Source organism: Leptonychotes weddellii, chromosome 4 (genome assembly GCF_054177405.1).
Source record: "Leptonychotes weddellii isolate Sample4059 chromosome 4, ASM5417740v2, whole genome shotgun sequence".
NCBI classification, from domain to species: domain Eukaryota; kingdom Metazoa; phylum Chordata; class Mammalia; order Carnivora; family Phocidae; genus Leptonychotes; species Leptonychotes weddellii.
Window position 1 is genome coordinate 18,064,911 of NC_138372.1, and position 24,343 is coordinate 18,089,253.

At 57.7% G+C, this 24,343-nt stretch overlaps 2 protein-coding genes across 3 annotated transcripts; one reads left to right on the forward strand and one right to left on the reverse strand.

Moving 5' to 3' along the window:
- The first annotated feature begins 527 nt into the window (after window positions 1-527).
- Window positions 528-14,507, forward strand: EXTL1 (exostosin like glycosyltransferase 1). Of its 2 annotated transcripts, XM_006748312.3 has the most exons (11): window positions 528-1,394; window positions 6,837-6,927; window positions 7,199-7,306; window positions 8,373-8,492; window positions 9,086-9,218; window positions 9,418-9,524; window positions 10,313-10,402; window positions 11,224-11,310; window positions 11,713-11,873; window positions 12,879-13,050; window positions 13,206-13,567. In XM_006748312.3, the coding sequence occupies exons 1-11, from the start codon at window positions 622-624 to the stop codon at window positions 13,374-13,376; spliced, it is 2,013 nt and encodes a 670-aa protein (XP_006748375.2). In that variant the 5' UTR covers window positions 528-621; the 3' UTR covers window positions 13,377-13,567. The 2 variants fall into 2 exon arrangements, with proteins under 2 accessions (XP_006748375.2, XP_030875199.2); XM_031019339.2 differs by lacking the exon at window positions 12,879-13,050 and having other exon boundaries at window positions 13,206-14,507.
- Window positions 14,508-16,665: 2,158 nt separating this feature from the next.
- SLC30A2 (solute carrier family 30 member 2) lies at window positions 16,666-23,133 on the reverse strand. Its single transcript, XM_006748310.3, has 8 exons — window positions 23,037-23,133; window positions 22,125-22,345; window positions 21,278-21,424; window positions 20,384-20,537; window positions 19,486-19,642; window positions 18,652-18,757; window positions 17,422-17,556; window positions 16,666-16,933 (listed from the first exon to the last, which is right to left on the reverse strand). Exons 1-8 carry the CDS (start codon window positions 23,084-23,086, stop codon window positions 16,788-16,790), a joined length of 1,116 nt encoding a protein of 371 aa, XP_006748373.1. The 5' UTR covers window positions 23,087-23,133; the 3' UTR covers window positions 16,666-16,787.
- Window positions 23,134-24,343: the final 1,210 nt, after the last annotated feature.

Here is a 24,343-nt window from a genome sequence, read left to right on the forward strand (position 1 = left end):
TGGGCCGCTGAGTCTAATTTGAGCTCCAGCCGCAGGGCCCACAGCCTGGGAGTGCCCGCCAGTGGGCACAGGGGCAGCCAGGGCTACTCAGGGGCTGCTCAGGCAAGGGGAGGATTGGGGAGGCCAGCCCCCCTTCTGTCCAGCCACACACCCTGGCCAAGCCACCTCCTGTGAGAGCCCTGACGGGTCCCCCATGGCCTGGCAGACTGCCTGCCTCCCTGCTGAGGCCAAGGTCAGGGGGTGCAGCCAAGAGGGCAGAAGGACGTGGCCTTGCAGTGTGGTCAGGGGATTGCATCAGCCTGAGCAGTGCCCAGGGGCAGGGGGCCCTGCTGGCAAGGTGGGGGTGGGGGTGTCAAAGCCTGGCTTGATTGTCCAAAGGCCAAGGAAGTAGATTCCTGACTGCAAGAAGGCAAGGCCACGAAGCCGGGTCCTACCTGGCCTCCTGGTGCCTGGCTGGTGACTTGCGGTGTGACCTCACACAGGCAGCCTGTTCTCAATGGGCCTCAGTCTTCCCATCTGTACGATGAAGGCGCTGAACTAGAAGGCAGATCCCAGCTCCAGCGACTCGCCCTCAAGCCCCTGCTCCTCCTGCTTCCCCCAGCCCTGGCTGCGGGTGGCCACATGCAGTCGTGGAGAAGAAAGTCCCTCTGGCTGGCACTGTCGGCCTCTTGGCTCCTTGTCCTTCTGAGAGTCTTCCCCCTTCTCCGCCTGGCAGTGCCTGCCAGACCTTGGGTAGGGGCCCCCCAAGGCTGGCCCCGCTGGCTGGATGCAGAGCTCCTGCAGAGTTTCTCCCAGCCTGGGGAGCTCCCAGAAGATGACCCTCAACCTCCTCAAGCCCCCCGTGGTGGCAGCTGCGACTGGGGAGCTTGCTTTGATGTCTCCAAGTGCAGGGGTGGTGGTCTCAAGGTGTTCGTGTACCCGGTGGCTGGCCCGATCTCTGACACTCACCGTGGGATCCTGGCTTCCATTGAGAGCTCTCGATCCCGCTCCGTCAGCCCTGATGAGGCCTGCCTCCTCCTCCTCCTCAGCCTGGAAGCCCCCACCGGAGAGTGCAGCCCAGTGCCCCAGCAATGGAATGGGGGCAGGAACCATCTGGTCCTCAGTCTCCACTCAGCCTTCTGCCCCCAGACCTTTCATCTGGGACAGGCGATGGTGGCCAAGGCCAGCCCCACGGTGGACACCTTCCGGCCTGGCTTTGACGTGGCCCTCCCGCTTCTCCCTGAAGCCCACCCATTGCGAGGTGGGGCCCCTGGCCGGCTGGGACAGCACAGCCCCCACCCTGGGGTGCCCCTGCTAGCCCTGGCGGAGGAGAGGGGCGGGTGGCGCACAGCAGTCCCTGACTCCTCTGCCTGCCCCTGGGATGGGCGCTGTGAGCAGGACCGTGGACCTGAGCAGTAAGTGGACCTTTTCCCCCCGGGGCGGTGGGGGGTGCTGAGTGGGAGGGATCTGCAATGGGAGTGAGCCCAGAGGCCAGGGTGGAGGGCAGGATTGAGATGGGACGAGAGAACCAGAGGCCTGGCAAACTCTGGCCTCAGCCGCAGCAAGAGGGAATCAGATTAGACAGAGAGAGACCCCACCAAGATGGTTCTTTGTCACACGGGGTGTCCAAAGTAGGTTTTGGAGTTCTCCCTCGGGGATCTGTAAAAACAAAAATATGACTCACTCCTGCTTACTCTTTTTCTCTTATTCCAATTCCTCCTTTCCTAATATTTTAACGTACACATCTATTGTGCTCACTCTGTGCTAAATTATAAATAATGGTTATAATAAAATAATATTAATTGCTATCATTTGTTTGTGTACCAGACACTAAGCTCAGAGAGGTTAAGTAACTGGTCTGAGGCCATCCAGACAGAAAGGGCACAGCCAGTGCTGAAATCCAGAGCTGCCTGTTTCCAAAGCCTTCAGCATTAGAATTCTGAGTTTTAACCAAGAGTGTATGATCAACCCATCAGATACCTCAGGGCCATGGAGATTAAGAACTGGTCACAGATGGAAGCTGCTCCGGTGTCTAATTTGACGGATTAATCTCTTAAGGAAACAGCAAATATGAATGAGGTCAGACCTACAGAAGAACTTCCCACCCCCACAACTGCCTGGAGACATATAGGGGGGTGTGGTGGCCTATGGGACATGGAGAGTTGTTCAGAAACCCCTCTCTGTGGGCTAGTTGGAGTGACAGGCCTCAGGTGATAAAGCAGTTAACCCCGAAGTACCCTAACCCCGCTGCACCCCCAGGAGGCCGGTGTGTCTGAAGGCTGGTTGGGCAGGCAGGAACTCAAATCCTTTTGAAGGTTGTCCAGGGCCCAGGCAGCAGAGGGTTCCTTCTCCATCTCTGGGGCAGACCTGAGTTGGAACCTGTCACTCTTGGAGTCCTTCCCTTGCTCCCTCCCTCCGGTATCTCCCTGTTCTCTGCTAGAACAACATGGGCTATTCTCAGCAACACCTGCCCCCTAGGAATGCTTCACGTGGCCAAGCTCCCTTTTTGCCTCTGCTTCTCAGGGGCTTCTCTCAGCCAGAGGGCTCTCCTGGGAATGCACTCCCTCAAGGCACAGGGCCTCCAGGGAGCCCCACAGCCAGAGGTAGGAACGCAATTGCCTCATCAGCCCCCAGGCCCTTCTGCCCGGACCCATCCCTAGCAGGCGTCCTCAGCAGTGATGGGGATCCCCCCACCCCAGGCCCCTGAAGCTCAGAGCTCAGACAGAGCTTACCTTCAGTGAACAAGTTTCTCTTGTTCACCATGGCCCCGCCTGACCTTTCTGATTAGGCTCTTAGCCGTTCTTGCTTATAGGAAGTTCTTCTTGCGGCTGACTTGAGTTACTGCACTGGTGAATCTGAAAGCTATTTCAGTCTGAACTTCTTTGAGAGACTGGAAATTAGGGAGCTGCATACCATAGGTGAACTGTTGACGCACCAAATGTTTACCGATTGATCCCAAATCGGCCAGAACTCGTCAAGGCTTTCTTATCTGCGTGGGCCGCCCTGTGGCTGAGTTTATTTCCAAGGTGTGATGCCTGGCAGCCTCTGACTACCCTCTGCAGTTTCACAAGGTCTGTCTTTGGCCTCAGCCCCCCTGCAGGGGACAGGCCTTGTGATCTCTGGAGTAGCGTAAGCCTCAGTTTCCCCGAGGTGTCAGGCAGCTGCCTGAAGCAGCCAGACAGTATAGGGACAGAGGGAGAGAGGGAGGCCACCAGCCACAGGGCAGCCCCCGGAAGGTGGCCTGAATGAGCAAGTATTGGCCAGAGAAAGAGGCAATTCACAGTCCCTGCCACTGTCCCACAGCCACTGTCCCACATTCCCTGGGCTGGCGAGGGTGGGAGAGGGGGAGGGGAGGAAGCGAACACGTCAGGAGAGCTTGCTCCGGGCCACTTTGCACAAGTCACGTGCCTTCAAGTACCCTACAAGGGAGGCATTGTTATTCCCATTTCAGGGAACAGGAAACTGAGGCTCAAAGTGGTGGAGGGAGCCAGCCAAGGCCCTTCGGTGACGAGCTCCTTGATTCACCGTGGCCTCCCTCGAGTTTCTGATGGGGCGCCTGCGGACTTGGGCATAAACCCGGCACTTCTGGCTCCAGAGCCATTTTTCCATCTTGAGTGAACAGTCTCCTGTTGCTTTGGAATAAGCCTCCACCCATTTAAATTGTTATTTATTTATTCTTATGAATAGGGAATTCATTCACAGGGTACAAAATTCCAAAGGCACAAAAGCGTATACAGTAAAACTCCCTCCCACCCGTGTCTCTGGCCACCCGGTTTTCCTTCCTGGAGCCAAACACCGTTTCTAGTTTCTCTCACGGCTTTTCTGAGGTATTCTGTGTGTGCACAAACAATGCGTATGTATGCTCTCCCCCACTTAGGTTTTTGTTTTTGTTTTTGTTTTTTAACATAAATTCAATGCATGTTTTAAAGTCTCCTTTGCATCTAGGAGGCGCAGTGCCTAGGACCCATGGTACTTTCAGGGACCCAGGAAAACGTTTTCATTCCTTTGAAAATCAGAAGGAAAAACTGTACTTTTAAGTAGAAGAAAATGTTTTAATATATATGTTTTTAAAGATTTTATTTGAGAGAGAGAGAGAGCATGAGCCGGGGGTGGGGTGGGGCGAGGGAGACGGAGAAGCAGGCTCCTCGCTGAGCAGGGAGCCCGACAGGGAGCCCAACACCCCAGGACCCTGACACCCCAGGACCCTGAGATCATGACCTGAGCCAAAGGCAGATGCTTAACTGACTGAGCCACGCAGGTGCCCCTAATATATAATATTACTATTTTTATTTATTTTTAAGTAATCTTAAAATATGTACGACCCCGTGATCAAGAGTTGCACGCTCCACCAACTGAGCCAGCCAGGCACCCCAGTGTTTTTGTTTTTATACCAATGCAATCATCAAATGTTAATTTATATATATAATATTTATGGCAGAGAGACCCCAAAGGCCAAAGTACCTAGGGCACACAGAAGTCACATGTGGCCCTGCCTATAGCCAGGCTGCAAGAGAGCCCAGTGGAGCCACATTGACTCCATCCTTGGGCACTGAGGCCCTGAGTCTGTGGCAAACACCTTGTATGGTCACAGAACCCTAAGACTTCATTGGCAGTTACCATGATGTCCCCTCCATAGCACACACAGAGACACACAGACACAAAGGCAGGTGCTCATCCAGCTCTGCTTATTTACCTCTACTGATGGGGATCTCACCATCTCCCAAGGCCACCCCCTGGCTCCTGTCAGCCAGATTCATTACTAGAATTGGTGCCAAAACTGACCTTTCAGACATTTGGCCCCCTGGTCCTGGGTCCATGCTTTATCACACGCTGGGCATCCGTTCACTGACCAGCTATTACGTGCCCAGTCTCGGCCAGGTGCTCCGCTAGGCCGTGGGGACGCTAAGATGAGGAAGGCAGGGCCCCGGCCCTCAAGTTGCTCGGTCTTGTGGGAAAGGCAGGCAGACCCCTGGTTAGGACGCACACTGTTAAGCAGAGAGATGCTGTGCAAGCTGTCTTGCTCGCTGGCTCCTCCACTTCAGAGCTGTGGGGCCTCTCTAGGCCTCTGTTCCCTCATCTGGAAAGCAGGGGACTAGCAACACACACCTCCGGTCTCTGAGGGAGTGCTGTGACAGGGAGGTGAGTTACCGCAGGTAAAGCACTTAGAGCAGTGCTCAGTAAAGCTCGGCGTGGTCATTACTACTGTGTGCACACAGAGGCTGTGGGAGCAGAGAGGAGCGAGCCTTCTCTGGAAAGATCAAGGAGGGCTTCCCAGAGAAGGTGAGGTTTGAGCTTAGACTTTAAGATCGAGTAGGAGGAGGGGCCTCTGGGTGGCTCAGTCGGTTAAGCGTCTCCCTTCAGCCCGGGTCATGATCCCAGGGTCCTGGGATCAAGCCCCAAGTCGGGCAAGGAGCCTGCTTCTCCCTCTCCCTCTGCTGCTCCCCCTGCTTGTGTTCTCTCTCCCGCTCTCTCTCTCAGATAAAAAATAAAATCTTAAAACAAAAAAATTTACAAAAAAAAAAGATCAAGTAGGAGGAATTCCTTGGGCTATAAGGCAGAGATGGGGTGCTCCAGGCTGAGGGAGGGTATACAGAGACGCAGAGGAGGGAACGGTGGAGGTTAGTGAGGACTGAGGAGTACAGTTTATTCAGAAAGCTCTTTGTCTCTGGGGTCTCGGAAGCCTGGAACTGAGGGCTTCTCAGTCCCTTAGGGCTTTGTTGGGGAGGGGAGGAGGGCTGTAGCTGGCTGGTGCTGCGGCACCAATGAGTTAGAGAATGTTCTGTTGTTTAACGTGTCGCTTCTTCCAGGGGAAGCCTGGTGGCCACCTGAGCAGGAGAGACAGAGGCGGGAGGCAGAGCCCCTGGGAGACCCCTAAGCCGCAGCTCCGGGGTAGTTCAAATAACCCAGGGGCAGGAGTTAGCCTATTTGGTTCTAGTTCCAGCTCTGCCTTAACCCTTTCTGAGACCCTAAGCTAGTCCTTGGCTCTCTCTGAGACTCAGTCTCCCCATCTGTTCAGTGGTTCAGACTCAGGCCAGACAGGCTGTAGCTGAGGAGGGTCCTGGGACCTCTGAGCTCTATTCATCAGTCCCACTCTGAGCAGGCCTGTGAAGCCAGGAGTCCTGCCCCCTCCACGCCCTCCCTGCACCTCCCAGCAGCTAGGTCACGGGCACCGCTTCCCTGGGTGGGCAGTCCCAGGGAGGCGGCTCCGAGGAGGCTGTGACTCAAGCCCCTCCCCCCACAAACAAACACAGCCTGAGTGTGGCCCTGGGGTTGGGAGGAACAGAGGAGGCCTGTCCTCTGGGCGAGGGGGCCTCTGGGCAGCAGCTTCCTGTGCGGTTCCAGGCTGGGGGCCCAGCCCACCTCCTGACAGAGGAGCCTTTCATGGGCCTGGGCTCTTGGGATGGGGGGAAGGCAGGGCATGGAGGCCACTCAGGTGAGGGCTGCCCGAGAATCTGCGGGTGGCAGAGCAGTGGGGGTGTGCCTTGGTTTCAGACCAGGCCTTGGAAACCGCTGGTCCCGCCACCTCCCATTTTGCAAATGAGGAAACTGAGGTCCAGAGAAGGGGGGAGATGCCTGAGCCCACCAAGGGCAGAGGCAGAACTAGAACCCAGGGCTCCTGCCTCCCAGCCCACCATGGGTGAGGGGCAGGTGTGAAGCTTGTTTGTGTCAGTGTTCCATGTGTGGTTGTACGTGTGCGTGGGTGTTCATTAACATATGAGGCACAGATGATGGATTTACGCATTGTGAATTCGGGAGTATTGGTGTGGGGAGTTGGGGGGACGTCAAGGGAGCCAGGTGGGGCGAGGGGCAGCTATCTCAGACCTCATATGTGTGGGACCCCTCCTGTACCTCCTTAGGACCCACCCTGGGGCAACGCTACCCAATGCCACCTTCTGCCTCATCCCTGGCCACCGTCCTGATGCTTTGCACTTCCTCCAAGCCCTGCAGGTACAACCCCAACCTAGGCATCCCCTGGCCCTGTCCCCCCACACTCCTGAGCTGCCAGGCTCTCTGGGCCCAGGCCGATGGGAAGGGACAGTGAGCTGCCCACACCCACGCTTACCACACCCTCTGTAGAACAACCCACTGCCCAAAAAACCACCTTTCTCTCCTCTTTCTCCCTTGCCCCCAACGGAAGCAGCTGCTAATTTGGAACTGGGGGAGGGGAAGTGTGTGTAGGATAAGACTGGGCTCCCCAGTGCCTCCCCTTCCCCCCCAGGCTGGCTGCATCCCAGTGCTTCTCAGCCCTCGGTGGGAGCTGCCCTTCTCCGAGGTCATCGATTGGACCAAGGCGGCCATCGTAGCTGACGAGAGGCTCCCATTTCAGGTAGCTCAGGGTGCTGCCCACAGGGTGGGACTGGACCCAGGACATGGGAGGAGCCCGGGATCTCAGCCCCCAGGCTGATCTCAGTCCTCATTCCTATTCCCCATATGTGTATATTCGTGATTTTGCTCCAAGCCCCAAGCCTCTGGGGCTCCCATAGGATCATAGAGAGGCAGAGACTCCTGAGGGTTCTGAGAGCAAGTCCTGAGCCTTTTCCAGCCTCAGTTTCCCCATCTCTACAATGGGATAAGTTAGACCGGATGATCTCCACGGGCCCAGCCCATGACTCTACCAATTTAAGGGAAAGCCGCAAAAAATCCAAAATCTGAGTGCCTCCATGGAGGCTGGGGTAGGCAAGCAAAATGCAGTGACTTTTCCAGCTGATGAAACTGATTTTGCCTGACTATGAAAACCCTGCATAAGCCTTGAATCCCCTGAGAAGTGAGAATGGTATGGTAGTTAATAATAATAGCTACCAGCCACTGAGCCTCTACCATATGCTAAGCACTTAATGTATATTATCTAATGTATTTGTTTATTTTTAAGATCTTTTTATTTATTTGAGAGAGAGAGAGTGTGTGTGCACAAGCAGGGGGAGGGGGAGGGGCAGAGGCAGAGGGAGAAGCAGACTCCCAGCTGAGCAGGGAGCCCGAGGCAGGACTCGATCCCAGGACCTCAGGATCATGACCTTGAGCCAAAGGCAAACCACTTAACCGACTGAGCCCCCCAGGTGCCACTGTATTAATCTAATTTCATCCCCACAGCCACCCTATGAGGCAGATACTATTATTATCCCCATTTTACAGATGAGGACACAGACTCAGAGAGGTTGAGTAGTTTGTCCATAGTCACACAGTTACGAAGTGGCATTTAGGCCCAACTCTGTGTGATCCTTGAACTCTTGATTGTTACCTGGGACTTGGCCAAAGGCGGCTGCTCTAACCCACTTGGAAAACCGTGCGGAGAAGGCTTCTGGTTCCCAGACCGCCAACCTGGGTGGTCCCACCTCAGAGTCAGTCAGAGCCTGACAAGGTGCCATGCCTTCTCCTTTCCTCCCTCTGTGCCTCAGGTCCTTGCTGCCCTCCAGGAGATGCCCCCCACACGGGTCCTTGCCCTGCGTCAGCAGACCCAGTTTCTATGGGATGCCTACTTCTCCTCAGTGGAGAAAGTCATCCATACCACTCTGGAGGTGAGGGGGACTTCCATGATGGGGGCCGTGGGGCTTGGCTCCGGCCTCATCCCTGTTCCCTCTCCACACCCCTCTCTCTGGACACCTCTTCTACCCCGCTGTTTGGACTTCCCCCTTGAAGAGGCTTCTGGGATGAATCTGAGACTTGGCTCTGAGCTCTTGGACAAGTTCCTTCTCCAGTCTTGGCCTCAGTTTCCCCATCTGTAGAGGGACAGCTCTGGCCAACAGATTTCAAAGCAAGTGCCAAGATGTCAGCCCCGGTGATGGGCAGCGGCTGCCTGGGGTGCTGTGTTAAAGGGGATTCTGGGCCCGGAAAGAATGTTGTGACTTGTTGGCAACGTCTGCCATGAGTGAGGAAGGAAAGGGAGGCAGCAAACTCACCATCATGAGCCATCTCTGGACACCATCACTGAGTGCCCCCTACTCTGGACTTCTGCACCTGAACCCTTTGGACAGTGATGCAGCTGCTGCCCTCCCAGGAGCCTGAAGGGGGGCTGCGGGGGGCTGGGTGCTAGGCCAGGTCCGCACTTCCCCAGACCCTGCCCACGACCACACAGTCCACTCCCTCAGCACAGCCCTCTCTCATTTCACAGATTATTCAGGACCGGATCTTTGGAGCATCTGCTCACCCCTCGCTACTGTGGAACAGCCCCCCAGGCGCCCTCCTGGCCCTGCCCACTTTTTCCACAAGCCCCTTGGACTTCCCCTTCTACCACCTACAACGGGGTATGCCCTGGGGATGGGACAACTTGAAGTCCCCTCACCAGCTCTTCTCAAGTCTGTCCCAGCCTCAACCATAGAGCCCTGCCAAGCCCTTCCCTGATTCTCCCACATCTCTCCTGGCTCCTGGAGGCCCCGGCTCAGGCCACTCTTCAGCAGGTTCTGTCTCCTCCCACCCTAACAGCCTGTGTCTCATTCCCCTCAGGCTCTCGGCCTGTGGGCAGGTTCAGTGCCCTGATCTGGGTGGGGGCCCCAGGCCAGCCCCCGCTGAAGCTCATCCAGGCGGTGGCAGGCTCCCAGCACTGTGCCCAGGTCTGTTCCCCTTGCCAGCTGGGGTCCTGGGATCCAGGGTGGGGGCAAGGGAAAGGGCAGGGCTCTTGAAGACGTCTAGACCCCAAGCGTAACCATACGTTCCGGGGGGAGGCACGGGAGGGGTTTTCAAGTGCCACCAGCGCCCTCCTCTTTAAGTCCCAACATTCTTGTTCCTTTCCTCCCCAACCCCTCCCTCCCTCATGGAAACTGATGAAATCATGTAAAAAGCAGGTACCCCCTTGGGGGGCCTGGAGAGGTAAACAGACGTGCGTTCACGCGTGTGCTCACCCATCAGTCATTTTCTCAGTGCCAGGCCGTGGGCTTGATGCTGATGCAGAGAAAAAGCAGGAAAGGATTCAGCCCCAGATTCCCATTCAGTTAGCATTTCCTGGCACACGCTGTCAAATCTCACTTCCAGAGAAGGCACGTAGACTCTTGAGAGCACTCACAGGGGAGGGAAGCTCGGCCGGGGACAGACAGAGCAGCTCCACAGATGGGACATCCGAGCTGGGCAGCGAATGATGAAGGAGCAGGAGAATGAAAGCCTTTGAGAGAAGATGGGCATGGGGCGAGGGGCCAGGGCCCAGGCGAGGGGCTACCACCACTAACTCCCTCCAGTTCTAAATGGTATGGGTAGCTTCCTTCGCGACACCGGAATTCCTGCCTTCCTGAAGCCCGGAGGCAAAAACAGGGCAGCGAGGAAAGGACCCTGGCTCCAACTAAAATCTCCCAAACTCACAAATACAGTTGCTCTCCCAGACTTCAGGAACACCCCCTTTTCCTCCTAGATCTTGGTTCTCTGGAGCAGTGAGAAGCCACCCCCACCCAGGTGGCCCAAGACGACAGTGCCCTTGACAGTCCTGGAGGGGCAGAGGAAGGTGAGGAGTGGGGGGTGGGGAGGCTCACGGGAGGGAGGGCTCCAGCCCCTGCATGCAGGGAACCCAGGAGGGCACACACAGGGTGCTTTGCTTGAGCCTGACCCTGAGCCAGATCTGGATTTCCAGTCAGGCCTGAAGCTGGTCAGAAAGTCCCTCCTCCCCCGTCACTCAAGGATGTCCCCGGGCGGACTGCTTGTGCCGTGTGGGTGTGGCAGAGCTTCCTGGAGTGGATGGTGGGCTGTCTGACGTGGGTCTCAGCTGCGGGCCCGACAGAGATGATCCTCTTCCATCCCTGGCCCTTGTGGATTGTGCTTCCAGAGAACTGGGGTTTTGTGTGATGAGGGAAGGCAGAGGGCGTATGTGGGCTGCCTTGGATGAGCCAGAGGAGAAACGTGGGATCTTGAGGAAATGAGAACAGATTGCAGCACATGGAGCCGGAGGAGGGTGGCTTCTGAGAAGCCGGGACGGTGGGAGCCACCTGCGTGCTGTGTGGCTCTGGGCAAGTCCCTTCATCTCTCTGGACCTGTTTCTTTCAAAGGGAGGATGTCTGACAGCCCCTCCCAGGGTTGAGGTGAGCAGGTAACGTGACAAGAGGAATCCAGAGGCGTTGAAACTAGAAGGACCCCTAGATACCCTCTGCCCGTTTTACCAAAGGGGAAAGGGGAGTGCGGAGAGTCACAGTGAGCTCCGGGTCCCAGTTCCAGGCAGCCTGGCTGTTGTCACCGGCCTGCCTTCTACACCCGTGCGCGGGGGCTCCTGCTTCGAGGCTACTTAGTCACTGTTCCCACGGCTGAGTTGGCGTCACCTCCCTCCCACTACAGGTCAGTGACCGCTTCTTCCCGCACAGAGCCATCAGCACTGATGCCGTCCTCAGCCTTGACGCCCAGAGCAGTCTTACCACAAGTGAGGTGAGGACGGGGCCCAAGAGGAGCCCGGGGGGGGGGGGGCAGAGCCAGAGGGGCCGGGGGCAGCCCCTCAGATTCCCAGAGCAGAGAGGAGCAGAGGACCAGCGCAGAGGTGCGGCCCCTGCTTTCGAAACCACCCCTGCGAGCCAATCAGCCTCCTCCTTAGCAATCTGGTAGAACCTTCCAGCAGACTCCTGAAGACAGTTTTCAGCTCCCAGCTGAAAAAGCATTGTTTCTAGCTCCCAGGTGGGACCCTACCCCCACCCCAGCACTCCTGGAAACTTTCACGCGCCCATCTCCTCTCCCCGGAGTCCCCGCGGCCAGGCAAGCCTTGCCTCCGTATCTCTGGATGTCCCCAGCTGGTCGGGACGTCCCTCCTCATACCTCACTTAAATATCTCCCCAGGTGGACTTCGCTTTTGTGGTGTGGCAGAACTTCCCTGAGCGGATGGTGGGCTTCCTGACATGGAGCCACTTCTGGGACGAGGCCCGGGGTGGCTGGGGCTACACTGCCGAGAGGGCCAACGAGTTCTCCGTGGTTCTCACATCAGCTGCCTTGTACCACAGGTACAGAGGGCCGGCCTGGCACTGGGAGCAGAGGGTCAGAGACTCCTCCTTTGAACCACGAGCAGGGTGGTGTGGGAGCGAACACAGCAGTCAACCTAGAACCCCCCGAGATCCAGGGTCCAGGCCCGGATCTGCCACATCCCAGTTGTGTGATGGGCAAGTCTTTTCTTGTGAGGCTCAGTTTCCTTATCTGGAGAATGTTTTCACTTCCCAGGGCTGACATGATAATCAGATGAGAACAAATCAACAAATGGTAGCTAGTGTTATTTTAAATAGAGCTAGGTAGAGGGTAGGGATTTGGATTTGGTGGTGGTGGAGACAAGAGAATGGCCCTAAAGCTTTATAAATGTGTGTGTGATGGGCTGGGGACTGTCCCAGGCCTTTCAGAAGTTGACGGAAGCACTCGTCTTTGGGGTAGGGACTGAATTTTGGAAGGCCCCTTTAGAGGGGTTCCTTAGACATACTTAAACCAAATATGTGTAACCTGGAACCTCTAGTAGGTTTACCCAGGAGCTCTGCGGGGGATTCTTAGCAGAGTGAAGAATGCCCCTAAGGTCTGCAGGGTGCACCTAGGTTGTTCTGTAGGAGGGCTGCGTGAAACAAGGCTCACCTGGAGCATCATCGTCTGGTTAATCCACAGCCTTCCTGAAGCCGGTCTTTGGGGCTGCCATGTTTAATGGCCTTGGAACCAGCTGATCCCCCACCTCATTCTGGCTGAGGTCAGACCTCAGAGCCCAGGGGTGGGGCCCCCAGGGAGCTGTAAGGGAGGGGGCAGGGAGGACACCATTTGCTGCAGACGACCCACAGAGCACCGAACAGTAGAGAGAGGTTTGTATTTCTGGTGTGAGCTCTCTGAGGCGGCCTGGGCTGAGAGAGGGAGCAGGGGTTTCTAAAGAGGCATGGGGATTGAAGTCAAAGGGAGAGTGAGGTCAGGAGGAAGGAGAATGGGGCCTGGCAGGGAGGGGTGGTGGGTGAATTTGGCTGCTGTCATCCCACCTTGCCCAGGTATTACCACACCCTCTTCACCCACTCCCTGCCCAAGGCTCTGAGAGCCCTGGCAGATGAAGCACCCACCTGTGTGGACATCCTCATGAACTTCCTAGTAGCAGCAGTCACCAAGCTGCCCCCTCTCAAGGTGCCCTACGGGAAGCAGCATCTGGAGGCCAGACCTCCACTGGTGAGGATCCAGGGGGGCAGGTCGGCACTGGGAGGGCGCTGCTGGGGAAGGGATTCCCTCTGTCTAACCCCAATCCTGTTTTGTTGCAGGGTTCGGGGGCATGGGGGTGGGTTCAGAAGGACAGAGACCTCCAACGTGTTTCTCCTCCCCCTTAGGCGCCTGGGGGCCCCGAGTCGCAGCTGCCAGCCCAGGACTGCATCAATCGGTTGGCGGCGGAGTTCGGCTACATGCCCCTGGTTTCCTCTCGCCTCCGTCTGGACCCAGTACTCTTCAAGGACCCCGTGTCCGTGCTGCGCAAGAAGTATCGCAGCCTGGAGAAGCCCTAGGAAGGACCAACAGAGCCCCAGCCCTGCTCCCAGGGGGCACTGCACCTGCGGGGGAGGGGGGGGGTCATCCCCCTCCCTTGGGACATCTGGAGAGCCGATCAAGGCTGACAGCCAACACGTCAGATCCCTATTAGCCAACCAGCCCAACGCCCCGAACTGCGGGGCCTCGCCCCACCCTCCAGTCCCACGGCTAGTGGCGGGTCACAGGTGCCAGGCGCTTGCTCTGCGACTGTGCCCTCACCCATCGCTGATACTTTGCCTGGAATGCCTTTCTCGGCTTCTCTGCCGGAGCTGAGTTCTACCTGTCTTTCAGATCTCCGCCTCCTCCACGGACTTGCCTGACCCCCATCCCCGACCCAGGTCCTCTGCGCTTTCACATCTGGGTGTTTCCCACACTGTTCATGCTGCTTTGCGAGGTACAGGACCAGCCAGGAAGCCCCGGGAGGGCAGGGCCATGTCCTCTTCTCTCTGGCCTGGCAGGTGCTTCACAAGTATTTGACGGATAGAAGACATCAACTGCGTGCCTGGCCCTGCGCGGTAGTCGGGATTGTGGACAGTGTGCCAAGTGAGACAAAACTCCGTCCCCCACCCCCGGTTCCTAGTCCGGCGGTAAAGCAGCTACCCGCAGACGCCTGGGTTGCCAGGCGCGATCTTCGCACAAAGAGAGGCTGAGAAGCCAGTTTCGAGGCTTCCTGCCCGATCTGGCAGAGCAGGGGCCGGGGGAGAAAGAGGATGAGAACGCCAGGGGTCCGTGCCGGCCCAGCTCAGCGCTCTGCATTACCAGCCACGACCACTAGAGGTCAGCGCCGCACCGCGCTCCCTCTTCCCGGAAAGGGAATGGCGTTGTAAGCGACCCCTTCGGTCCCGGGTAAGGGGATGTGGAGTGCTGGTGGGCTGCAGCCCGAGGTCTAAAAACGGGGGGGAAGAATTTGAAAGAACAGCCCCACTCCTTTGGCCCACATACTCAGGACTAAGAAGCCATTTCTAGATGGCTGGGTGGGAGATGGGGCTGTCGGGGGCACCCTGGCCATGGCAGTGGAGTGGGGGAAGGGCTGCTGGGTTCTCCAGGGTTCATCCACCTGTAACTGGAATTATCACTTCCGAAATAAAGTGCGTGTCCTTGCCCCCTCATGCTCGGGCTATAAATACCCCTACAGCAGCTGCGCAGGGGGAATGGGGTGACCCTAGAGAGGTGGGGGTGATGGGTCCAGCTCAGGTCCAGGGTGTCAGGTGTTTTCCTGCTTTGATGGCCTCGCCACTTTGGAAACTCTCGTGACTAGCTCACCCTGGCCGGCTGGAACATGCTGTCCCCCAGGGCTTCTCCAAGGCCTCCCGCCCCATCCTCCAGCTTGACCTCTGGCCCCTGGATGACTCAGGTCCTCCCTGGAACCAGTCACAGCTGGGGTGCAGAGAGGGCTCTCCCTTGGAAGGCATGGGGCTGCTAGATTATTGAGGTGGAGGGGGGCCTGGGAGTTTAAGAGGAGGGAAGGCATTCTGGCCCAGGATCAAGAACAGTTGAAGGTGGGTGAGGAAGCACACAGCTGTGGCCCAGGCAGCCTTCCCAGGGTAGGGAGGGTTCTAAGTGCCAGGCCCAGCCAAGAGAAAGAGGCACTCTTCCCCTTCACTTCGGCACCCAGACACTGAACTGTCTTGGCATGGCCTTACCAATGGAGGGCACTGCCAGGCCCAAGGGCTCACACTGTACCAACATGTAGCCCAGAAGGTTTTCAGCTCCTGCTGTAGAGGGAGGCCTGGGTGACTGAGGCAGAAACCCCAGACCTTCACAGTGGCTGTGTGACTTCATAGACTCAACCTCTCTGAGCTTTGGTTTTCTCATCTGTGAAAGCAGAGTCTCTTGAGAGGGGTGTAAGGACTTGGATCCAGGATCCTGGGGCCTGGAGGGGAGAAGGGGTTTGATTCCCCAGAGAGTGAAGTGGAGTAGAACACAGCCACCAGCAGGCCCCCGCCTCAGAATTCCAGGCCACATGACTTCCGGCAGATTTTGAGGGGCTGAAGAACCCACTGACCTAGATCACAGGTAAGCCTGGATGACAATGCTTGAACGGCATCAAGAGGTTATTCCATAGATGGGAAGAAAGTAGTTCACAGGGGAAGGCGAGTGACCAACCCTTCCTCAGAGTCCTGCCACGAAATCAGGGCAGAGTCAAGACAAAGTCAGTGCTGCCCCTGGGGGGGGGGGTGCGCTAGGAAGCCCACCTGGCTCTTCGGCAAGGTGGCCTCAGGGGGCATCCTTCCAGCATGATGATCAAAGTACGCATTCTTGAAGCAACACTAGGTGCTTAACGAACTTTGGCTCCAGTCCTCACAACAACCCTGTGAGGTAGGTTCATTCTTAGTCTCTCCTTCTCTGATGAGACCTAAGGGCCACCTAATGAGTGGGGGCGCTGCCTTCTCTGTGAGACCAGGGATAAGTGTCCCCTCTGCATCTTGTAAACACAAGCTGCCCCTAATTCGGGAATCTGCATACACCTCAGGAAGCCAATGTCTCCCATCTGTTGTACAACCAACCCCTCTTTGTCTTCCATCCTCAAGTTCTGAGCAGGTCAGGCCACACCAGCCACAGCGCTGGCCCAATCACATCGGATGGCAGGCTCTGAGATCCCTGAGACTCTATCAGGACAAGAGAAGGGGGCAGGGGCTGTGGGGCCATGAGGGCAGGACCCATGCTGAAAGCCCTGCCCCCACCACCACCATCTGGGGCAAGGGAATCATTGTGTTGGCACAGGGTTCCTGGGCTGGGGGAATAAGGAAAGAAGAAACCAGCCAGGTCCTGACGCAGTAAGAAGCCTCCTCCCTCCAGGAAAGGGAAACGTGGCTCAGAACTGAAGTGACTAAGGCACGGGCAGGCCTCAGAGGCCTGCTGGTTTCCCACCTCAGAGGGACAGGTCGGGGAGTGCAGGGTCCTCACAACCCCCAACCCCCCCTTACACCATATTGTTAGAGGCAGAGGGAGAAGGACTTCTTCACAGATTCATAAGGCAAAGGCCAGACTGAAATGAGGAATAAGGGAGGTGGGAAAGGGGACGTTGGAGCCGGTCTCCCCTCTGTCAGCCCTCACTGTGCCTCCCTGCCTTTCTGGAGGCTGGTGGTAGGAAGGCATTAGCTGAGGATTAGACCCAAACCCAGCCCCGCCAGGCACCAACCCAGAAGCTGGAGGAGCAGGGTCATACTAGCTTTACACTTGCCATGTCTCCATCCTTAAACTGGCTATCTAGTCAGATGGGGGAGGCAGGGGACAGTTCCTTCACCACTCAACACAGAGCAGAGGTCAGGAGAGGGACCCGCTTTATGACACGGCCAGGGAGCCCGAGTCCTGGCTGGGCCTGGCGGACACTCAGCCCCACCAGCGGCAGGTCCGGTCCGTGCCTCAGTTGACACCTGGCCAGGCAGTCAGTCGGAGGGGCCTTGGCACGCCTGACAGTCCTTCATGTCCTCAGAGTAGTCTTCGATCTGGATGGTCATGGTGTGGAAGTGGAACTTGCCCTGCAGGCGGGTGCTGGCTGCCTTCAGCACAGCCTGGCCATCTGCATTCTGAGCTAGGGGCCGAGAGGACACACCAGGAGAGGCACCAGACAACGATTTACTCACTCGGGCCCTGAGGAAGGATCGGGAGCCCAGCTCATTCCCTACCCCCCAGCACGACAGGGTACGGGCATCAGGAAGGCCCCCCACCCCGATCCCACCCCTGCACTGGGCCACCTTCTGGTTCCCATACTTGGCCCGATCCCGGAGAGCAGGGGCAGCCGTGGCTTTAAGGCTGGGAATCTATGCGCTGCCACCTAGGCGCTGGCAAAGCCTGGGCAAGTGACGTGACCACCCCACCCCAGCCCCAGCCTCAGTTTCTTCATCTATAAATGGGATGGTGATGACCAAATGAACTAAGGTCTCTAAAGTGCTCAGCGTGGGGCCAGGTTCAAAGCAGCGGCCGCTGCAGACGTGTGAGGTCATCGGGTGCTTCGGGGCTGGCCCCAGGCCTCCGGCAGTCTCTGTCCCTCACCCCGCCCTGAGGACCCTGGCCACTCACCGATGGCGATGTGGACCGACAGCACGGGCTGGGCCACGGTCAAGGCCCAAATGTGCAGGCTGTGCAAGGCTTCCACGCCTTCCACCGACAGCAGCAGATCCCGAACGGCTGTGAAGTCCACACCCTTGGGGGTCCCTGAGGGGCACGGGGACAGGGGCTTAAGGAGCCTGCTCCCTCCCGCCCCTGCCGGTTCCTGCTGTTCAAATGCTGCCTCCTCACAGAAGAGCGCCCTGGCCAGCAGATCTGATGCTGCCCCCACCCCCCAAATGATCTCCATCATATCGCCCTTTTGTGTTTTCCTCCTCACGCCTGACACTGTCTGAAATGACCCCGTCAGTCCCCGTGTCCCCTTCTAAAACGGAAATTCCACAAGCGCGGGACAGTCTCCTTTGTTGACCACCGTATCCTCAGTGCCTAGAACAGTGCCTGGTCCAGAGCAGGTGCCCAGTGACTATTCTTTGGAAGGAAAGAAGGGAACCTGGGGACCCCTGCACCCACATGGGGCATCAACATCGTCACTTGTATCCGGGTTGGTCACACTCCTGGGGAAAATGCTCCCACCTGCAGCCACACACTCCCGCTGACTCCAAATCAGCACCCAACTGCGGACTGACCCTGGCCGCACAGAGCCCCATGACCCCGCCACCCTGGGCCACAAGGAAGCTGGTGAACGTGGTAACTCAGGGCGGACCATTTGCCAGCACTGAGGAAGCCCCCGGAGCCGAGCCACGTGCTCCCCAAGGCGGAGGCCTCAGAAAGGAAGGCACTGAGCTGGAGGGCATTTGGGAGGCTTGTCCAACACCCACCATCTTGTTTTCTGAGCCTCAGTCTGCTTCCTGTGCCACAGGAAGCAGAATCCTGTCCCTCTCTCTGCCCCAGCAAAGGCAGATGGAGACTGAGGAGGTATATGGGGGAGGGGTGGAGCATCCCGTGCTACAGACACCCCCTAGAAGTTGCCTGACTAGGCAGGGAGGACACACCCCGGCAGGGAGGGGACACCATGCGGCTAGAGGGAAGGGAAGGTTCGGTCCAGGGGACATTTCTAGGAACAGCCACACCTGAGGGCTCAGCTCGATGCCAAGACCGGCCTGGGGCCCCAGGAGGTTTCCCAGCCTGTGCCAGGCTCCAGACCATGGCTCCCTGCCAGTGTGCTGGGACTCCCCTGCCCCCCCACAAACTTGTTAGTGCTGGAGAGCCCAGAGCAAAAGGAGAGCCCCAAGCCCAGGTTACCTTCCATCAGCACTAGGATCACATCTCTCAGGATGGTCAAGGTTGTCCCCAAGACCAGGATGGAGAAGAGGAACGTGCAGATGGGGTCTACATACTTGTACTCTGGCTACAGAAAAAGGGGAAGGCAGAGCTGCGGCTCACCACCCAACACCTCAGCCTCTCTCCCCCTGCCCACCCAGTGCTGAGTCGGGGAGAGGGGCTCTCTGCGGGGTGGGCACAAGCCTTCCCCTGGCTCTGTCTACCAGTTCTCTACCTTGGCTCCTGTGTCTACAAGAACAGGCAGGGCAGATCACAGCTCAGGATGAGGCACAGTCCCTTCCCACCCCTCCTTGCCCAAGGGACAGATGTGTGAACAAAACTAAAAGGAATCTTAGACTCCAACGGTCCAACATCTCATTTTATAGATGGAGAAACCGAGGATCAGTGCCCGCAAAGGACTATATATCACACGGGTAGCAAGGGGTGGAGCCAGGCTTGAACCCCAACACCTACTACACCACTCTGCCTCTATGTGATCTGCCCCAAGCAGCAGCAGCCCACAGGCCTGGGGGTTTGAATCTGGCTCCACAATATCCCTGGTGTGTGATACCATCCAGGTCACTGAACCTTTCTGAGCTGCAGAAAACACCACCAGCTGCTCTTCAGGATTGTTGTGAAGATCAGAGGTGCTGACACTTGGTGGGCATTGGGTAAATGTTCCTTCCCTCTCCACACACAGCTGGGAGGGAGCTAGAACCTGGAAAGGGCCATGTGTAGAGAGGAGCCCCCAGATGATCTATACTCTCCTGCCCACACCCACCCCTGAGCCTACCTCCCTCTGTCCCCAGCTCTGACCTTGAAGTATAAAATATAGGCTGCCACCAAGACGCCTATGCTCTGCAGAAAGTCTCCAATCACATGGATAAAGGCAGCTCGGACACTGGGATTCTCCTGCTGCTGGCCGGTGTCGTGGCTGTGCCCGTGGCCAGACTGGTGAAGAGTCAACCCCATTCTGCAGAAGCAGAGACAAAGCCAAGGGCTCGCTGATGTAGCAGGCAGAGGCCCCCCAGTAGGGCTGGCCTGCCTGTGGGACAGAAATCCTAATCCCCAAGCTGCCTGTTCCCTTTGCCTGGTGAGGATCCCAACCCACCTGGCCTTGGTTCAGAGAACCACAGGAGAACGGGCTCAGCTCCAATGCCAGGCTAATCTGGGCACAAAGATGCCAAATCTCAGAACAGGAGGGCACCATGGAGGTCATCTAGTTCCCCCCACCCTTTCACAGAAGGGGAAGCTGAGGCCTAGAGAGGGAAGTGACTTGCCCAAGACCACTGAGCAAGGGAGAGGAAGCCCAAACAAGACACCCATGTTCCACAGACCCTGCCTCTCGCTGACACCAATTTCAGGCACACCAGCTTGAAAAAGAACTTGGGATTCTGCCCCTAGGGACATCTGCTCCTGTAAGAGCTAGACTCATGCCTTCCCATTTCAGGTATGAAGGCTCCCGGTTTATTCACACACACGTATGGGGGGAGGGGTTGGCAGTAGAGTTGATGCTGGCCCAGACTCCCAGCTCTCAATGGCCTCAGCCTAGGCCTAAGGCAGGACTGAGGTGCTCCAGGAACCAGAGCTCAGGCCACTAGGGAAATTCTGGTCCTGCGGCCTGTGCATGGCCTCCTTCCACTGAGAACAGGCATGCAAATGTTCGTGTGAAAAGTGGGAGGGAGGACTCACAGGGAACGGAGGCCACACTCACATGATATTCACGGCCACAGCGCAGCCCGACGTGATCAGCATGGTCCCCCCTTCAATCTCATAGTCCCCAGAGATAAGCCGCTCCACCGCCAGGAACACCAGCACTCCAGTCACGACCCAGATGGACAGTACAGAAAGCAGGGCTCCCAGGATCTCTGAGGAAGAACCCAACCCCCAACACCCATCTTAGCATGGGGCCCTAAAACTGAGGAGGACTCCCCATCCCTCCACGATCTCCCTGCCCCCTCCCTGCACAGTCAGGGCCTGGATCCACCTGGGCTCTGCTGAAGGTATGGCTGGCATGGTCATGCCTTACCTCACCGCTCATCTGTCAGAGTACGTCAGAGCTAGAAGGAACTGAAGAAGTCACCTGGGTCAACCCTTTTTGTTTTACATGTAAAGAAACTGACTTACTAAAATAGATACCTATTGCTCAGCTGACAAACTGAGGCTTCTGAGGAGAGACTGGGCCATCTCCCACCACAAGGAAAATGACCGTGCAGCCCAGAAATGAACTAAAGGGGCCTTAAAGCCTCTATCTTCCAGAAGGCTTTGCTGACCTTTCCCTGCCCGGGAAATTATTCCACATGGAATTATGTGCAGAGTTAATGCCATACATAGTCATTTCTTCTTGAAGTTTGGCCATTTCATTTCTTAGGAAGGTGAACTCTCCTTCCCTGCAGACTGGAAGTTCCCAGAGGACAGGGGACCAGGGCTCCCCCATCAGACTGGGAGCTACCAGAGGACAGAAGCCAAAACGGACATCCTCTTCCCCAACCCAAGTCACCCTCCTGGTCTCACTCAGGGATCCACCTGTTGCAGCCACCAAAGAACACCAAAAGTCTTGACCCGCCCCCTCTTCCAACCCCATTCCCACCCCAACCAGGGTCCTCACCGGCTCGCTGCCAGCCGAAGTTCATAGTCTTGGTGGCTGGTCGGGAGGACATCCAGAGAGAAAAGAGGCTGACGAGCATGCTGGCAAAGTCAGTGAGCAAGTGGGCTGCATCGGTCATGACTGCCAAGCTGTGAGCTAGGTACCCACCTGCAGGGGCAGGACCAGGGAGATGGAGTGGCCTTATCAGCTCCCCGTGGAGCCAACTTCCCAGACTGCATGTGCAGCAGGGAAACCACAGGCTCTGGAGAAAGACCATGGATTTGGGACCTCTCCACCCATTAGCTGGGTAACCATGGGCAAGAGACTAACTTTCTCTGAGCCTCAACTTCTGTGAAATGGGACTGACACTATCTACTTAGAGGGTGACTGTGAAAATCAAGTTCAAATATGGCCTGGAAAGCATAGGAGGCACTCAGGAAATGCTCTTTCCTTCTAGGCATTCAGGCCATCCCTTACACAATGGTTGTGCATGATCTTGGGCAGATTACTTAACCCTAATGTGCCTTAGTTTCATCATCTGTAAAAGAAGAATAACAACACCCACACGACAGTACAGGCTTGTCATGAGGACTGGATGCGATAACCTGTATGTAAAAGACTCAGCATACTGAATGTTCAAGAAGTGCGGCTATTAGTAGTTTCTTTTTAATTAAGTAGGCTCCACACCCAGTGTGGGGCTTGAACTCACGACCCTGAGATCAAGCGGTGCATGCTCTACCAACTGAGCCAGACAGATGCCCGGAGGCTATTAGTATTAATATTACTGGGCACATCCTGGAGAAAAGCCTTTTGGATCATGAGACTATCCATGCACCCAATTTCATTTAATTAGCACAAAGGTTCTTACCAACGACTTCCCCAATCATGAACACCAGGCAGATGGCAGAGGCCACATAAAGCTGTCGCCGGGCCCGCTCCTTCTTGGGGTCGAAGTGACTGCCAGGACCCTTCTGGGCATGACAGTAATGATTATTCTCAGTGACTAGCTCAATGGCCTGCAAGTCCAGGCCAGATGGGGGCAGTGGGATCCAGCCAGTCCCCTCCTGCCACAGAGATCCAGTGTAAGACCTGGCCAGAGAGGATGGGAGAAGGCAGACTCAGCTCTGAGTTGGGGGCAAGGAGGGCTGACTCCAGTCCTATCTCTCTATGGGGCCTTGGCAAACGTTCCCACGAGTCCAATTCAAAGAATAGCTAAGGACACTCCAAGCTCGACAGTCCCTGTGGAGTAACCAGAAACTCGTGTAGGGAGTGGGGTGCTGGGGAAATGACCAGTCCAGGAGTCTTGGGGTCTTAGCCCAGGGTGTTCCCTCCTCCCCCACCCCACCCGTGGCAAAGCCGGAGGAGGCAAAGACCTTGGGACGTGGCCAAGGGGCAAGGCCAGTGCAGCCAAGCACGGAGAAGGAACAGAGCTCAGACTCAGGGAGAAGGGCAGATGCCCCTCTTGTGCACTTGGGGACACAGGGCCTCTCAGGGCGGGGCTGCCCGGGGGCAAAGTGTCGGGCCAAGGGCGGGGCTCCAGGCATGCGACTGCCCACTAGCGGGCAGGGGTCAGGATCTGTGCTCAGCCTCGAGGGGGCGGGGGAGGGGGGGAGTGATTCCCCCTGCCCAAGCTCGATTTCCCCTTTCCCTCCCCTCCCTCCGCCCCCGCTGTGTGGTCCCGGTTCAAGCCGCCGGCAAAACCGTCCACGGTAAACCGCAAACCCAGGAGATGCGTCCGGTGCCGCTCAAATCCCCGCCGCTCCGCAGGCTCTCGCCTTACCGGGCTCCGGGCCTGGCGTCCACCAGATGCTGCTTCTCGGTGGGCTCCATGCGGCCCCGCGCGCCCCGCGCGCTCCGCGCTGGGTCCGGGAAGCCGCGCGCGGCCGCCGCGCCCAGTGCGCCCTGGAAGTTGCGCGCGGGACGCTGCGCAGCGCGCGCCCACCCGCCCGAGGGCCCCGCGCGCCGCCCCCGCCGCCCCTGCGCTCGCGCCTCTCGCCCGCCGGCCGCTTCGCGAGGCAGCTCCCGCCCGGGCCGCGCTGGGGCCGTCCCGCCGCCGCTCCGGCCGCTCCGGCCGCTCCAGCCCGTCCGCGCCGGCCGCTGCGCCCCGCGCCCGCCCGCTTTATCCGGCCCCGTCCACCCCGTGTGAAGCGGCTCGCTGCGCGTCGTGTGCAAAAGCCGCGGGGAAGGGGGAGGGGAGGCCGGCTGCAAAGGGTTCCCCGGCGCTGCCCCCGAGCACCCCGTCTCCAGCGCCCCTGGGGCCCGACGAGCCGACCCCGCGTGACCTGGGACTGGGCGACGGCTGCGCGCGCTCTGCCCCGCGCGCGGCTGGCCGCATCCCGCCGAGGCGTTCTCGGACCTGGGTTTGTGGAAATCCGCTTTGGGTTCCCTGAGAGCACATCCCCCTCGGGAATGTGGCTCCCGAGGCTAGGTGTGTCTTCCCCTCAGGCTGGAGACTCCCGAGGTTGGCTGCGTTCTTCCGCTCGGACGAGGGGGTCTCCTGGGGGCGGGATATGCTTGCCCTCGGGCTGGGGCAGGAGCCCTCCTTAGGACTGGCTGGGACTGATGGACCCCTCCTAGCCACCGAAGCGGCGCCCGTTCCAGCCCTCCGCGCGCTCCGATCACTATCTGGAGTAGCTTTATCTCCACCCCTACTAGCGCAGTGTGGCCCTTCAGCAGCAGTCACCATCTGCGAAGAACAGACACCAGCACCATCCTCCCTTCCCTGCCCTGCAACAGCTCACAGAAGCCCCAGGAAGGTGCTAGATGTGGTGTTCCACGGGAGAAGCTGGCCTGTGTTGGCTTGGTGCCCCACCCACTTTAAGCTGCGTCTTCTCACAGCGGTTCCGTTCCCGGGCAGGGGGTGGGGGGTGTCAGGACCTTATGGTCTAGCCTTATGGATGGACTCTGATAGGGGCCCATTATATAGAAAGAACTTTGGACTGCTGACCTCTCTGCCCAGTCACGCCATCATCCCCAATGCCCTTGGTCTAGGGGACCATGGCCTGGCTATGTCCCTTCACATAGACAAGTGTCTCAGGTGCAAGCCACTTGCCCACACCACTGGGGATAAAGGGGGTTCCTTCAGTC

Coding starts and splice junctions, on each gene's coding strand:
- EXTL1 (XM_031019339.2), top strand. CDS start 622: ATGCAGTCGTGGAGAAGAAAGTCCCTCTGGCTGGCACTGTCGGCCTCT. Junction 9,219..9,417: donor CTTCTACCACCTACAACGGG/GTATGCCCTGGG, acceptor CATTCCCCTCAG/GCTCTCGGCCTGTGGGCAGG. Junction 11,874..13,205: donor TCAGCTGCCTTGTACCACAG/GTACAGAGGGCC, acceptor CCTCCCCCTTAG/GCGCCTGGGGGCCCCGAGTC.
- SLC30A2 (XM_006748310.3), bottom strand. CDS start 23,086: ATGGAGCCCACCGAGAAGCAGCATCTGGTGGACGCCAGGCCCGGAGCC. Junction 19,643..20,383: donor GCTGTGGCCGTGAATATCAT/GTGAGTGTGGCC, acceptor CTGCTTCTGCAG/AATGGGGTTGACTCTTCACC. Junction 18,758..19,485: donor CCTATATTTTATACTTCAAG/GTCAGAGCTGGG, acceptor CTTTTTCTGTAG/CCAGAGTACAAGTATGTAGA.